Source organism: Anomaloglossus baeobatrachus, chromosome 8 (genome assembly GCF_048569485.1).
Source record: "Anomaloglossus baeobatrachus isolate aAnoBae1 chromosome 8, aAnoBae1.hap1, whole genome shotgun sequence".
Taxonomy (NCBI): Eukaryota; Metazoa; Chordata; class Amphibia; order Anura; family Aromobatidae; genus Anomaloglossus; species Anomaloglossus baeobatrachus.
In genome coordinates, this window is record NC_134360.1 from 258,364,801 (window position 1) to 258,381,407 (window position 16,607).

The 16,607-nt window shown below is 44.8% G+C and overlaps 2 protein-coding genes across 6 annotated transcripts in view; one reads left to right on the forward strand and one right to left on the reverse strand.

Moving 5' to 3' along the window:
- CACNA1E (calcium voltage-gated channel subunit alpha1 E) overlaps positions 1–16,607 on the forward strand; it is a 964,825-nt gene that overhangs the window by 744,930 nt on the left and 203,288 nt on the right. The gene's annotated exons all lie outside the window — the stretch shown is intronic.
- Positions 12,924–14,256, reverse strand: LOC142249346 (uncharacterized). The gene is made up of 2 exons (XM_075320970.1): positions 14,106–14,256; positions 12,924–13,977 (listed from the first exon to the last, which is right to left on the reverse strand). Exons 1-2 carry the CDS (start codon positions 14,195–14,197, stop codon positions 12,924–12,926), a joined length of 1,146 nt encoding a protein of 381 aa, XP_075177085.1. The 5' UTR covers positions 14,198–14,256.

Below are 16,607 nucleotides of genomic sequence, written 5' to 3' on the forward strand. Positions count from 1 at the left end.
ATATAGCCGGGGCTCGCTGTAGTATATAGCCGGGGGCTCGCTGTAGTATATAGCCGGGGCTCGCTGTGGTATATAGCCGGGGCTCGCTGTAGTATATAGCCGGGGCTCGCTGTAGTATATAGCCGGGGCTCGCTGTAGTATATAGCCGGGGCTCGCTGTGGTATATAGCCGGGGGCTCGCTGTGGTATATAGCCGGGGCTCGCTGTGGTATATAGCCGGGGCTCGCTGTGGTATATAGCCGGGGCTCGCTGTGGTATATAGCCGGGGCTCGCTGTGGTATATATCCGGGGCTCGCTGTAGTATATAGCCGGGGCTCGCTGTAGTATATAGCCGGGGCTCGCTGTAGTATATAGCCGGGGCTCGCTGTAGTATATAGCCGGGGCTCGCTGTAGTATATAGCCGGGGCTCGCTGTGGTATATAGCCGGGGCTCGCTGTGGTATATAGCCGGGGCTCGCTGTAGTATATAGCCGGGGCTCGCTGTAGTATATAGCCGGGGCTCGCTGTAGTATATAGCCGGGGCTCGCTGTAGTATATAGCCGGGGCTCGCTATAGTATATAGCTGGGGCTCGCTGTGGTATATAGCCGGGGCTCGCTGTGGTATATAGCCGGGGCTCGCTGTGGTATATAGCCGGGGCTCGCTGTGGTATATAGCCGGGGCTCGCTGTGGTATATAGCCGGGGCTCGCTGTGGTATATAGCCGGGGGCTCGCTGTAGTATATAGCCGGGGCTCGCTGTGGTATATAGCCGGGGCTCGCTGTGGTATATAGCCGGGGCTCGCTGTGGTATATAGCCGGGGCTCGCTGTAATATATAGCCGGGGCTCGCTGTGGTATATAGCCGGGGCTCGCTGTGGTATATAGCCGGGGCTCGCTGTGGTATATAGCCGGGGGCTCGCTGTAGTATATAGCCGGGGCTCGCTGTGGTATATAGCCGGGGCTCGCTGTGGTATATAGCCGGGGGCTCGCTGTGGTATATAGCCGGGGCTCGCTGTGGTATATAGCCGGGGCTCGCTGTAGTATATAGCCGGGGCTCGCTGTAGTATATAGCCGGGGCTCGCTGTAGTATATAGCCGGGGCTCGCTGTGGTATATAGCCGGGGCTCGCTGTGGTATATAGCCGGGGCTCGCTGTAGTATATAGCCGGGGATCGCTGTGGTATATAGCTGGGGCTCGCTGTGGTATATAGCCGGGGCTCGCTGTGGTATATAGCCGGGGCTCGCTGTGGTATATAGCCGGGGCTCGCTGTGGTATATAGCCGGGGCTCGCTGTGGTATATAGCCGGGGCTCGCTGTGGTATATAGCCGGGGGCTCGCTGTAGTATATAGCCGGGGCTCGCTGTGGTATATAGCCGGGGGCTCGCTGTAGTATATAGCCGGGGCTCGCTGTGGTATATAGCCGGGGCTCGCTGTGGTATATAGCCGGGGCTCGCTGTGGTATATAGCCGGGGCTCGCTGTGGTATATAGCCGGGGCTCGCTGTGGTATATAGCCGGGGCTCGCTGTGGTATATAGCCGGGGCTCGCTGTGGTATATAGCCGGGGCTCGCTGTGGTATATAGCCGGGGCTCGCTGTGGTATATAGCCGGGGGCTCGCTGTGGTATATAGCCGGGGCTCGCTGTGGTATATAGCCGGGGCTCGCTGTGGTATATAGCCGGGGCTCGCTGTGGTATATAGCCGGGGCTCGCTGTGGTATATAGCCGGGGCTCGCTGTGGTATATAGCCGGGGCTCGCTGTGGTATATAGCCGGGGCTCGCTGTGGTATATAGCCGGGGCTCGCTGTGGTATATAGCCGGGGCTCGCTGTGGTATATAGCCGGGGGCTCGCTGTAGTATATAGCCGGGGCTCGCTGTGGTATATAGCCGGGGCTCGCTGTGGTATATAGCCGGGGCTCGCTGTGGTATATAGCCGGGGCTCGCTGTGGTATATAGCCGGGGCTCGCTGTGGTATATAGCCGGGGCTCGCTGTGGTATATAGCCGGGGCTCGCTGTGGTATATAGCCGGGGCTCGCTGTGGTATATAGCCGGGGCTCGCTGTGGTATATAGCCGGGGCTCGCTGTGGTATATAGCCGGGGCTCGCTGTGGTATATAGCCGGGGCTTCGCTGTGGTATCCAGCGTCTCATAAAATAATGGTTGCTAACTTTTATAATTGGAGGTCCTGCATCGATAAGATGATTACTGCTTTATAATGCCTGGCTTGTCAAACTGGTCTGGGCTATGAATGATTTCCAATGGTAAGGAAATGTACATAAAATTACTACAGAAATGATCAGAATTTGTTGTTAGTCACTGACCTGAGAGAAAATGAATCACAATTCAAAACATTCGGGCCCTTTAAAGATCACGGAGAAAAAAAAAATCCCTCCCTGTTTTTTTCTATATTGCATTGGTTTTAAAGAGGACCAACCACCAGGATTTTCCTATATAAACAAAAGCCAGTGCTATACTGGCGCTATCAGGCTGATTCTATACATACAGTGCTATACTGGCGCTATCAGGCTGATTCTATACATACAGTGCTATACTGGCGCTATCAGGCTGATTCTATACATACAGTGCTATACTGGTGCTATCAGGCTGATTCTATACATACAGTGCTATACTGGCGCTATCAGGCTGATTCTATACATACAGTGCTATACTGGTACTATAAGGCTGAGTCTATACATACAGTGCTATACTGGCACTATCAGGCTGATTCTATACATACAGTGCTATACTGGCACTATCAGGCTGATTCTATACATGCAGCGCTATACTGGCACTATCAGGCTGATTCTATACATACAGTGCTATACTGGCACTATCAGGCTGATTCTATACATACAGTGCTATACTGGCACTATCAGGCTGATTCTATACATACAGTGCTATACTGGCACTATCAGGCTGATTCTATACACACAATGCTATACTGGCACTATCAGGCTGATTCTATACATACAGTGCTATACTGGTGCTATCAGGCTGATTCTATACATACAGTGCTATACTGGTGCTATCAGGCTGATTCTATACATACAGTGCTATACTGGCGCTATCAGGCTGATTCTATACATACAGTGCTATACTGGTACTATAAGGCTGAGTCTATACATACAGTGCTATACTGGCACTATCAGGCTGATTCTATACATACAGTGCTATACTGGCACTATCAGGCTGATTCTATACATACAGCGCTATACTGGCACTATCAGGCTGATTCTATACATACAGTGCTATACTGGCACTATCAGGCTGATTCTATACATACAGTGCTATACTGGCGCTATCAGGCTGATTCTATATATACAGTGCTATACTGGCACTATCAGGCTGATTCTATACATACAGTGCTATACTGGCACTATCAGGCTGATTCTATACATACAGTGCTATACTGGCGCTATCAGGCTGATTCTATACATACAGTGCTATACTGGCACTATCAGGCTGATTCTATACATACAGTGCTATACTGGTGCTATCAGGCTGATTCTATACATACAGTGCTATACTGGCGCTATCAGGCTGATTCTATACATACAGTGCTATACTGGCACTATCAGGCTGATTCTATACATACAGTGCTATACTGGCACTATCAGGCTGATTCTATACATACAGTGCTATACTGGCACTATCAGGCTGATTCTATACATACAGTGCTATACTGGCGCTATCAGGCTGATTCTATACATACAGTGCTATACTGGCACTATCAGGCTGATTCTATACATACAGTGCTATACTGGCACTATCAGGCTGATTCTATACATACAGTGCTATACTGGCACTATCAGGCTGATTCTATACATACAGTGCTATACTGGCACTATCAGGCTGATTCTATACATACAGTGCTATACTGGCACTATCAGGCTGATTCTATACATACAGTGCTATACTGGCACTATCAGGCTGATTCTATACATACAGTGCTATACTGGCACTATCAGGCTGATTCTATACATACAGTGCTATACTGGCGCTATCAGGCTGATTCTATACATACAGTGCTATACTGGCGCTATCAGGCTGATTCTATACATACAGTGCTATACTGGCACTATCAGGCTGATTCTATACATACAGTGCTATACTGGCACTATCAGGCTGATTCTATACATACAGTGCTATACTGGCACTATCAGGCTGATTCTATACATACAGTGCTATACTGGCGCTATCAGGCTGATTCTATACATACAGTGCTATACTGGCACTATCAGGCTGATTCTATACATACAGTGCTATACTGGCACTATCAGGCTGATTCTATACATACAGTGCTATACTGGCGCTATCAGGCTGATTCTATACATACAGTGCTATACTGGCGCTATCAGGCTGATTCTATACATACAGTGCTATACTGGCACTATCAGGCTGATTCTATACATACAGTGCTATACTGGCACTATCAGGCTGATTCTATACATACAGTGCTATACTGGCACTATCAGGCTGATTCTATACATACAGTGCTATACTGGCGCTATCAGGCTGATTCTATACATACAGTGCTATACTGGCGCTATCAGGCTGATTCTATACATACAGTGCTATACTGGCGCTATCAGGCTGATTCTATACATACAGTGCTATACTGGTGCTATCAGGCTGATTCTATACATACAGTGCTATACTGGTGCTATCAGGCTGATTCTATACATACAGTGCTATACTGGCGCTATCAGGCTGATTCTATACATACAGTGCTATACTGGCGCTATCAGGCTGATTCTATACATACAGTGCTATACTGGTGCTATCAGGCTGATTCTATACATACAGTGCTATACTGGCACTATCAGGCTGATTCTATACATACAAAGCTATACTGGCACTATCAGGCTGATTCTATACATACAGTGCTATACTGGCACTATCAGGCTGATTCTATACATACAGTCCTATACTGGCACTATCAGGCTGAGTCTATACATACAGTGCTATACTGGCACTATCAGGCTGATTCTATACATACAGTGCTATACTGGCGCTATCAGGCTGATTCTATACATACAGTGCTATACTGGCACTATCAGGCTGATTCTATACATACAGTGCTATACTGGCGCTATCAGGCTGATTCTATACATACAGTGCTATACTGACACTATCAGGCTGATTCTATACATACAGTGCTATACTGACACTATCAGGCTGATTCTATACATACAGTGCTATACTGACACTATCAGGCTGATTCTATACATACAGTGCTATACTGGCACTATCAGGCTGATTCTATACATACAGTGCTATACTGGCACTATCAGGCTGATTCTATACATACAGTGCTATACTGGCACTATCAGGCTGATTCTATACATACAGTGCTATACTGGCACTATCAGGCTGATTCTATACATACAGTGCTATACTGGCGCTATCAGGCTGATTCTATACATACAGTGCTATACTGGCGCTATCAGGCTGATTCTATACATACAGTGCTATACTGGCACTATCAGGCTGATTCTATACATACAGTGCTATACTGGCACTATCAGGCTGATTCTATACATACAGTGCTATACTGGCACTATCAGGCTGATTCTATACATACAGTGCTATACTGGCGCTATCAGGCTGATTCTATACATACAGTGCTATACTGGCGCTATCAGGCTGATTCTATACATACAGTGCTATACTGGCACTATCAGGCTGATTCTATACATACAGTGCTATACTGGCACTATCAGGCTGATTCTATACATACAGTGCTATACTGGCACTATCAGGCTGATTCTATACATACAGTGCTATACTGGCACTATCAGGCTGATTCTATACATACAGTGCTATACTGGCGCTATCAGGCTGATTCTATACATACAGTGCTATACTGGCACTATCAGGCTGATTCTATACATACAGTGCTATACTGGTGCTATCAGGCTGATTCTATACATACAGTGCTATACTGGTGCTATCAGGCTGATTCTATACATACAGTGCTATACTGGCGCTATCAGGCTGATTCTATACATACAGTGCTATACTGGCGCTATCAGGCTGATTCTATACATACAGTGCTATACTGGTGCTATCAGGCTGATTCTATACATACAGTGCTATACTGGCACTATCAGGCTGATTCTATACATACAAAGCTATACTGGCACTATCAGGCTGATTCTATACATACAGTGCTATACTGGCACTATCAGGCTGATTCTATACATACAGTGCTATACTGGCACTATCAGGCTGAGTCTATACATACAGTGCTATACTGGCACTATCAGGCTGATTCTATACATACAGTGCTATACTGGCGCTATCAGGCTGATTCTATACATACAGTGCTATACTGGCACTATCAGGCTGATTCTATACATACAGTGCTATACTGGCGCTATCAGGCTGATTCTATACATACAGTGCTATACTGACACTATCAGGCTGATTCTATACATACAGTGCTATACTGGCACTATCAGGCTGATTCTATACATACAGTGCTATACTGGCACTATCAGGCTGATTCTATACATACAGTGCTATACTGGCGCTATCAGGCTGATTCTATACATACAGTGCTATACTGACACTATCAGGCTGATTCTATACATACAGTGCTATACTGGTGCTATCAGGCTGATTCTATACATACAGTGCTATACTGGCGCTATCATGCCGATTCTATACATACAGTGCTATACTGGCACTATCAGGCTGATTCTATACATACAGTGCTATACTAGTGCTATCAGGCTGATTCTATACATACAGTGCTATACTGGTGCTATCAGGCTGATTCTATACATACAGTGCTATACTGCCACTATCAGGCTGATTCTATACATACAGTGCTATACTGGCACTATCAGGCTGATTCTATACATACAGTGCTATACTGGCACTATCATGCTGATTCTATACACACAGTGCTATACTTGCACTATCAGGCTGATTCTATATATACAGTGCTATACTGGTGCTATCAGGCTGATTCTATACATACAGTGCTATACTGGCACTATCAGGCTGATTCTATACATACAGTGCTATACTGGCGCTATCAGGCTGATTCTATACGTACAGTGCTATACTGGCACTATCAGGCTGATTCTATACATACAGTGCTATACTGGCACTATCAGGCTGATTCTATACATACAGTGCTATACTGGCACTATCATGCTGATTCTATACACACAGTGCTATACTGGTACTATCAGGCTGATTCTATACATACAGTGCTATACTGCCACTATCAGCCTGATTCTATACATACAGTGCTATACTGGCACTATCAGGCTGATTCTATACATACAGTGCTTATACTGGCACTATCAGGCTGATTCTATACATACAGTGCTATACTGGCGCTATCAGGCTGATTCTATACATACAGTGCTATACTGGCACTATCAGGCTGATTCTATACATACAGTGCTATACTGGCACTATCAGGCTGATTCTATACATACAGTGCTATACTGGCACTATCAGGCTGATTCTATACATACAGTGCTATACTGGCGCTATCAGGCTGATTCTATACATACCTTTAGTTGTGAGATCGGATGTATACTTTCTGAAATATAGCCAAGTAAAGTTTGTGACATGCACGGTTATTTGATTGATAGGTGCTGCAGAATATCTAATAGGTGGGTCGGGTTTTGCTAGTTATTCCCGCCCCTGTCTGCTGCCTGTCCTTCCTCACCCATCTCTGTTATTACAGGGGGAGGATGGACTAGGGGAGGAAGGACAGGAGGGAGGAAGGACAGGCAGCAAACAGGGGCAGAAATAACTAGCAAAGCCTGACCCCCCTATTAGATATTCTGCGGCACCTATCAGTCGGTATACAGTGTTGACTAATAAACTAGAACTTATGGCTTCATCCTCATTTAGTTATTATAAGAGTCAGTACCATTCTTTCTTATATCTTTGAAGAAGATCTTGGATTTGGAGGAAATGCAGCTTTTGGGCGCTGCTCAATAACCCAATAGATTGTTGACATTGCAGAAGATTCACTTTTTTGCAAAAAAAAAAAATAGTTACTAGTAATGCAAAAATGTAAATAACGGAGAACTTTTTATTGCAGAAGTCGTGTTCACCAGGAATGTTTAGCAATCTGACGTCTCTTACATTTATTCATCAGCGCCCAAAAGCTGAATTTTCTCCAAAACCATAATCTTTGGCTGTATCACTGGCCTCGCTAATCTGTGACTAGGGCTCCTGTGCTGGGACTCCAAGCAACAACAATGTCACCAAGCAATCCTTCCTCATATGTGACATATAGCAACATAACTACCTCAAATAAGGTGACAAACCCTTGTTGTACCTGATACGGTGGAGAGTCCTCACATGAAACATATTATGCACGGCATCATTCTCTTTATTTTGTTTGCTTATATCTCTGCGACACGTATAGGGTGTGTTTTGAAGTTTGAGGTAAGAGGTCAATGTAGGGTCTACTAATATATTGGGGGTCACTAAGGTTCCCCCCAAATTTTCTTTTTCTCTGCGGCCACGCGCCCTGCAGCCCATTCAGTTCCTCAACATCCATCAAGTGGCCCCTCTCATTCTCTGACTCAGACAAGCTGCCTCACCATCAAAATAGAATACTGTGCTAAGTATGCTTCCTCTGCTATCCCTTTATGTATCCTCCCTCGGCTATCCCTTTATGTACCCTTCCTCTGCTATCCCTTTATGTATCCTCCCTCGGCTATCCCTTTATGTACCCTTCCTCTGCTATCCCTTTATGTATCCTCCCTCTACTATCCCTTTATGTATCCTTCCTCTGCTATCCCTTTATGTATCCTTCCTCTGCTATCCCTTTATGTATGCTCCCTCTGCTATCCCTTTATGTATCCTTCCTCTGCTATCCCTTTTTTAACCCCTTGAGTTCCATGTAAGGACAATTAGTGTTAGGTGATTGGGCTGCTGTTGTATGTGTGTTTAGAAAACATGGGTGGGAAACATTATTAGGTATTTGTGGGTTTATTAGTATTGTGTGCTATTGTGGAAGTTTTGTATTAGTGGGGTATTTAATAGAATAATAACTGTAGATTTTTAAATGTGTATGTAATAAATATTCTTTATTAGTACATAGTGTTATCTCAGTTAGTCTCCAGTAATATACTGTATATGTTTAGCAAAGCAACAAAAAGTGTGAGAGTGTAATTTGGCAGTTTAAATAATAGCCAAAGTTAATATTAATATATTCGGAGTTGCCCTTTAATAGTGGCGGTAACCCTCCCGTAAGATAATGATAATAGATAGGAAGTTTACCCTTCAACATATTGGTCAAGCCAGCCAGTGTACTTATTGTAATTATTGGAATATTAATTATTAATAGTTGAGGGCCTACATGAATAATTAATATTGGTGTTTTTCCTTTTTTAAGTATAAATATTGATTTTACAATTTAGAAGCAGCGATTTGTATTTATTTCTGCTCTTAATACGGTGAAGTTGCTATTGTCACAATATATCTCCGCAGATTATTAGGTAAGTAGTTGTTACACTACACAAGTTCATTAATGGCCATTGTCAAGGAGATGGATCGGTTGGCTTGAGAACAACATTTCAGATTGCTAATTGCAGAGTTTGTTGGAATCACAGCAGGGAATGAAACTCTGGCCTATAATTAAAGAAATTAGTTGAACAATGGCCCAATTTTGTATTTCCTGAATTGCCGGGATATTTACTACTTTTTTTTAAAGTGCTCTTTTTGAAATGTCTCTCAGGTTTTCACTCCTGACAGATATTTATTATATTATGTATGTTCCACACTATACAAAAACCTCACATTTTGTAATCCAGAAAGTCTTATAATCTGGCACTCCAGCACCAAACAACAATACAAATGTAGAATTTTACAGAAGCAAAAGTAGAAGGTTGAAAAGTGGGAACTAAAAACAAAGCAAAAGGGGTTGTCAGGTGGAATGAACTCCTCACCTGTCCATAGGATATGTGATAATTTTTTGAATGGTGGACGTCTGACCAGTAAGACCTGTTCCAATGATTGTTGCAGGTTCCAGCTGGTGAGTAACCCCTGTCTAGCAAGTTATCATCAACCTTATGGATGGGAGATCGGGGCTGCTAAACTGGTCTTCATGCTAGGGGGAACCTAGCTGTACCTGATCCCAGGGATATGTCTGATGGTGATGATGTTTGGGCCGCCTTCCAAGCCCTGCTCCTGTACAGCCCTGATCTAATACCCCCTTTTCTCAGGGGAGGGCTGGAATAGGAGTGGTAGAAGCCACAGATATGGACAAACAGGGAAAACCAAAACTCGTTCACTCACTCAGCACGCTCCCACAGAGGTATTAGACAACAAGTGATAAGGAGGAAAATAAGAGCAGGGAAGAAACAAGATGATGAGAGAACTCCACAGCAACTCCATCCACAAAGCAATACAATTCCCAGCAGTACTGGGATACAACACCACACGGACTGGTGTTGCTAAAGCTATAGTTGGCACGGGAAGACAGGCTCCTCCATCTTAAAAAGGAAGTGGCTGTGATAGGTCTTCTGACAACATGTGATCCCAGAGTTAATCAGCAGGACAGTAGAAATTATCTCCTGTCAGCCTGATCACAAATGAACAACTCAGGTGGAAGTGTAGAAGGTGCGTCTCGTGAAGCTTTGTGTTACTGAAATGTACGAGCAGTTGTGTGACTGCTATCTCATGTACATAGTTGTCATCAAAGGACTGTTAAGTAAACCTACATTGCTTTTAAAGAGAATCTGTCAGCAGGGTTTTGCTATGTAATCTGAAGACAGTATGCTGTTGGGGTTAACATACAGATTACAGCCCTGCATCTCTTATCACAAAGGCTGTTTTTGTTTACCTGTAATGATAGTTTATGCTTCTTGCTTTATCAATAGTGGACTGAGGAGCACACGAGTTTAGGTCCAACTCCCTCCCTTCTGTGATTAGCAGCTTATGTCTATATGTATACATTGTTGGATTCAGGATCTCGTTGCCTACATCATGCTGCTCTAGATAAGGTGGCAAAAACCTGCTGAGAGATTCCCTTTAAAGAACTGGTGGTCTCTATTCTTGAATAAGGCTACTTTCACACATCAGTTTTCTGTATTCAGGTACAGTCCTTTTTTTTTCCGTATCCAACGTTTCCGGTTTTGTTGTGCAAACCGGACCCACCGGATCCGTTTTTAAGCGGATCCGTTGGGGACGGATCCGCAATAAAACGGATCCGGTGGGTCCGGTGTGCATCCGTTTTGCATCCGTTATGTCCGTTTTTTTACGGATCCGTTTTTTTAACACTAAACAAACAATTAACGCGTTCCGTATTCTGATTGGCTATTGGGAAAATATAGTATATATACAGTATTTTGAAGCATATATTACAGAATGAAGACAGAGACAAGCAGAAACCATGGATGTTATTCTTGCAAATTACACAAAGATCACTGCAGATTTTACATTTGAGGCAAATCGCTTGGCTATCATCGTCAGAGAAAAGGAGCGACAGCGACTGAGGCGTCAGCGACATCGACGCTTTTGGATCCATCCCCTGACTGCCCAGAGACTGACACGTGGGGTGTTTTCAACCCTATACCTGGAGCTCCGTGGAAACGATGAAAAATTCACAAGCTATGTCCGGATGGCAGTGAATAATTTTGACGTCCTCCTTGGCCTTGTTGCGGACAACATACGTAAAACGGACACCTTCTGCCGTTACTCTATAACACCCGAGGAGCGTTTGCTGGTTACGCTTAGGTAAGTTTTTTTTTTAAATTGTATCCTCCTGTAAATTGACTTTTAACTGTAATGTGTTTGCTATTATTTTTTTATAATTATTGTCTTTCCTTTACAGATTCCTTGCAATTGGAGAGTCGCTTTCGTCCCTTCACTACCAGTTTCGACTAGGAATTTCCACCATCTCGGGAATCATTAGAGACACTTGCCAAGCCTTGTGGGATTGCCTCCATGAGGATTTCATCCCCCAGCCCACCAGGGACAGATGGCTTGCAATTGCTGAACAATACTATAACATTTGTCAGTTTCCAAATTGCCTTGGCTCAGTGGACGGCAAACATATAAGAATTGTGAAACCTGCAGCTTCGGGGTCAGAATACTACAATTATAAAAAGTATTTCTCAATTGTCCTAATGGCAATAACGGATGCGGACTACAAATTTATCTCAGTGGACATTGGCGCATATGGGAGATCCAATGACTCGCAGGTCTTTAAAATGTCCCCAATGGGGCGGCGAATCTATGGGAATACTTTTGATTTCCCTCCTGCAAGACCTCTTCCTGGCACATGTGAGCCCCCAATGCCCTTTGTTTTTGTGGCCGACGAAGCCTTTCAACTCTCCCAACATCTATTAAAGCCATATGCAAGCCGTGGATTGACGCAAACCCAAAAAATATACAATTACAGATTATCCAGAGCCAGAAGAATGGTGGAATGCTCCTTTGGGATACTAACCAGCAAATGGCGAGTCTTGTTAACAGCCATTAATTTAAACATTGAAACTGTGGATGAAATTGTGAAAGCATGTGTGGTACTGCACAATTTTGTTTTAACAAAGGAACCTTTGTCCTTGGATGACCAGAGTTTGGAATCCACCGCTTTGTCTGACTACACCAGTCCTGGATTTAGGAGTAGTGTTGCCTGTTCAACAATCCGTGACAAATATGCTGACTATTTTGTGTCCCCAGAAGGTAGAGTAGATTGGCAAGATCAAATGGTATAAGATTTTTGTTTAGTTTTATAACAAATAAACATAGTTAAAAATAAATTAAAATATATCTTGTTAACCTTGTTAATTTTAATCTTTGAATCTCTTTAAAAATTTGTAATTTTTACACCGTCAAATTACAACATGTTATGTTTTTGTATTACCTTATTATTAACTTAACTTGCAATATAATATTCCCCCCCAAAAAAAACAAGAACAAATAAATACTTTTCAACAAAAAACTTTTATTTTTATTACATACATAAATTATAAATTGGTATATCTTGGGCTTGGGGTGGAGATAGTACTGGAGGGGCTGTCAGGTGGGAACACACGCACAGTTGGAGTATTGAGGGTGGAAAGTGGTGTTGGTGGTGGTGGTGGTGAAGTAACAGAAGGTGAAGGTGTGCTTGAGAAACCAAGAGGGAAACCAGGAGATGGGATGGGATTTGGTAAGGATTGAGGGGTGGAGTGGAGGGATTGGGAGACAGAAGAGGTGGCGGGTGAATTAGTGGCTTGAGTTGGGGTCATGATGGGTGTGGAAGGCGAGATGTGGTAGTGGGTAGGAAGTGTAGGGGCAGATGTGGTTGGGAGCTGGTACTGGGCCGCAGGCTGGTACTGGTCAGCAGGCTGGTACTGGTCAGCAGGCTGGTACTGGGCAGCAGGCTGGTACTGGGCAGCAGGCTGGTACTGGGCAGCAGGGGGAGTAGGGACAATGGCTGGAGGGGGGGCAGGTGCTGGAGGAGGGGTGGGTGGAGGTGGTTGGGAGGAAACCTGCGCCAGAGCCTGCCGTGTGGCTTGCATTACATGCATCTGCTGGTCAGGAGATAGCTTTTCCATGCGCTCTAGTACGGCTTGAAAAAAACAATGATTGGGTGATTTACTTGCATCTAAATGCAGCCTGTCCAGACGCGTGCACAATTCGTGTGTATTTTTTTCCATATTGGCATTTATGAAGCTAAAACAAGAACGATTTTGTTCGGCTAATAATTTAATGGCGTTCTGGAAGGCTGCATTTAGATGCAAGAACTCGGGCGCATAGCTCTTTTCCTGACCCCTATGACGCTGACGCCCAGAACCCAAAGGTGTTCTACTGAGGGCAGCAGTGTCAGAGGGGTGGGGTAGGGGAAAAGCTATCTCATCACCAGCAGCTTCAGGTAATGAAGTCTCACGTGAAGCTCCAGCGCAGGTGGATGGGACAGATGTCGATGGAAGGGAAGGTTCAGATGGGTGGGGTCTGTGCCTGTGTTCCCCAGTGGCGGACTGTTCAGGGATCGCTCCTGTCGGGTTCGATGCAGGCTCCCGAGTGCTGCAGACGGTGCTGTTAAAAAGAGGAAAAACAAAACAATAATTACTTTAATTGCTATACAGTGCCACTGAATAAAAAAAAAGGCAAAAAAAATAAGACATAAAATATTATACTTTGTACATATTGTGGGGAATATTTACCTTCTGCACACCATAGTTGTCCGGAGGAACGACAACGCTCTAAAGTAACGGTACTTCGATCTGCGTCCTCCGGATCCACTCGGGGCCTGCATCTCTTGATTCAACTCCTTTTTGAAGCGATCCCTGATAGACCGCCACCGCTTCTGAAGTTTGTCACCTGAAAGTGGAAAACACAAAGTGGTTAGTATACAACACATTACATCCTGCAGCATAACCTACTGAACTGTGAATACTTACGCTGTTTCTTCTGGCCACGAGAATTGAGCTCCCCCCAACCTTCTACCGCTGCGTGGCATACCTCGTCCCAGAGTCGACGGGTTACGATCGAATCAGCGTGGCGGCGGTCAGCCATGTTCCACAGCGGCTCCCTCTCTCTAACTTCATCGATGAGGAGGTCGATGTTGATAAATCCGGCCTCCTCACCGTCAGAATCGGGAGCACGCTGTGATGCCTGTTCAAAGAAAGAAAAAAGAAATTAAAAAAAAAAAAATTAGACATAAATTCACACAGACATGAAAAAAAAAAAAATAAAAAAAAAATCTTACACTATGACCACCGCCACCTCGACGACGACCCTGGGACGGTCTTGGGGGAGCTCTATCGTGAGCCCTAGAAGTTGAAGCCTTTAGTGAAGAAAAAAAAAAACCATTATTTACTTATGTGTTTGGTGTGCTGTGGTAAACAATTCCTGTATGAAACTTACACTATGACCGCCCGCTCCGTGTATTTCTCCACCCCTTCCGTCCTCTTCTGGCAGCATCTCCTGTGATGTTTCGGCCACCTGTGTAAATGTCGTTTATTTAAAAAAATTTTTTTTTTTTTTAAAAAAAAAAAACAAAAAAAAAATATATACCTCAGTTTGTGAACCGGAGGGCGGGCTACCAGAAGACGACATATCTTTTTTTATTACAGGCCTCGCACACCAACTGGCTGGCCCAAAATGTGACCGCAACACTGCACCTGTAAAAAAAGAAAAAAAAATGTCTAAGTACATGTACGCAGCTCACAACAGTGATCTGTGGACAGTACTGTGGACATTACCTCAGGAACACTCTCCTCCAAAGAAATTCACACTGGCACAGAACCGAACGTACCCAGCAACTGGCTGGACCAAACTCTGACCGCAACACTGCACCTGTAAAAAAAGAAAAAACAATGTCTAAGTACATGTACGCAGCTCACAACAGTTATCTGTGGACAGTACTGTGGACATTACCTCTTCCCTGGAGCACTGGACTGGAGGACAGCAGAACTTGAAGTCAGGAACGAACGGCAGGAGGTGTGTAGAATGTGCTGGATCCTTTTATAAGTTGTGTGATGATGGAAAAAAAAAAATTTGCGCATGCTCTGTTTACCAAACCGGATGCGGTCACCGCATCCGGTTTAAACCGCATTGCGCCGGATCCGGCATGCATAGACAACCATTGTATAAAATGCCGCATTGTACCGGATCCGGCAGAATGCGGTTTTTTTAAGGGGCAAAAAACGTTACATGATACGTTCTATCCGGCCGCCGCATTTAATTATTTTGCCGCATCCGGAAAAAAACGGATGCACCGCAAAGCCATCAGGTACAATCCGGTTACAATGCAAGTCTATGGGGATAAACCGGATGCGATACCGGATCCGTTTTATCCTTTTTTTTCCGGATTGTACCTGATGGCAAAAAACTGATGTGTGAAAGTAGCCTAAGTTGACATCTGGTCCTGGCAAGGCATCGGCACCACGCAGCTTGCAAGGGTATACCGCCCTCACAACACAAATCCACACACCAAGCCAGGACCCCATCTTTCATGTAGCATGTTGGGGCACAAGAAAACAGCCCCTCGTCCATGACTACCCCCCTGTACCACTCTACACGTACATTAAAGGTTACACTTATGTGTAGAGATGGGGGTCGTGATATGTTTAGTACAGCAGTTTTTCCTTCCTTCAGTTTGGCACCGGGGCTTTTAGGGAGTGTAATGGGAAATGCAGGGACCCTCTTCCGTGCCGGCTGTTTTTCTTACTCTTGCTGTAAATCTGTTGGGTGAGGCAATCCAGCGATCAGGAACATGGATTTTAGGTTCCTCTCTGTAGTTGGGGATGGATCAGCGCTGATCTCTAGTGAACCGTAGCTGGTATGTCATTGTGGAGTAGATGCATTGTGTGGACGGTGTCTATTCTGCTGTGTGCCTGGCCGGTTGTGGTGGCACAGATATGATGAGGACCTCATTGTGCCTGGCCGGTTGTGGTGGCACAGATATGATGAGGACCTCATTGTGCCTGGCCGGTTGTGGTGGCACAGATATGATGAGGACCTCATTGTGCCTGGCCGGTTGTGGTGGCACAGATATGATGAGGACCTCATTGTGCCTGGCCGGTTGTGGTGGCACAGATATGATGAGGACCTCATTGTGCCTGGCCGGTTGTGGTGGCACAGATATGATGAGGACCTCATTGTCCTTCTTGTAGGACCTCTTCAGCTGCTGCTGCTCTTGGCTAGAGCCGTACATTAAACAT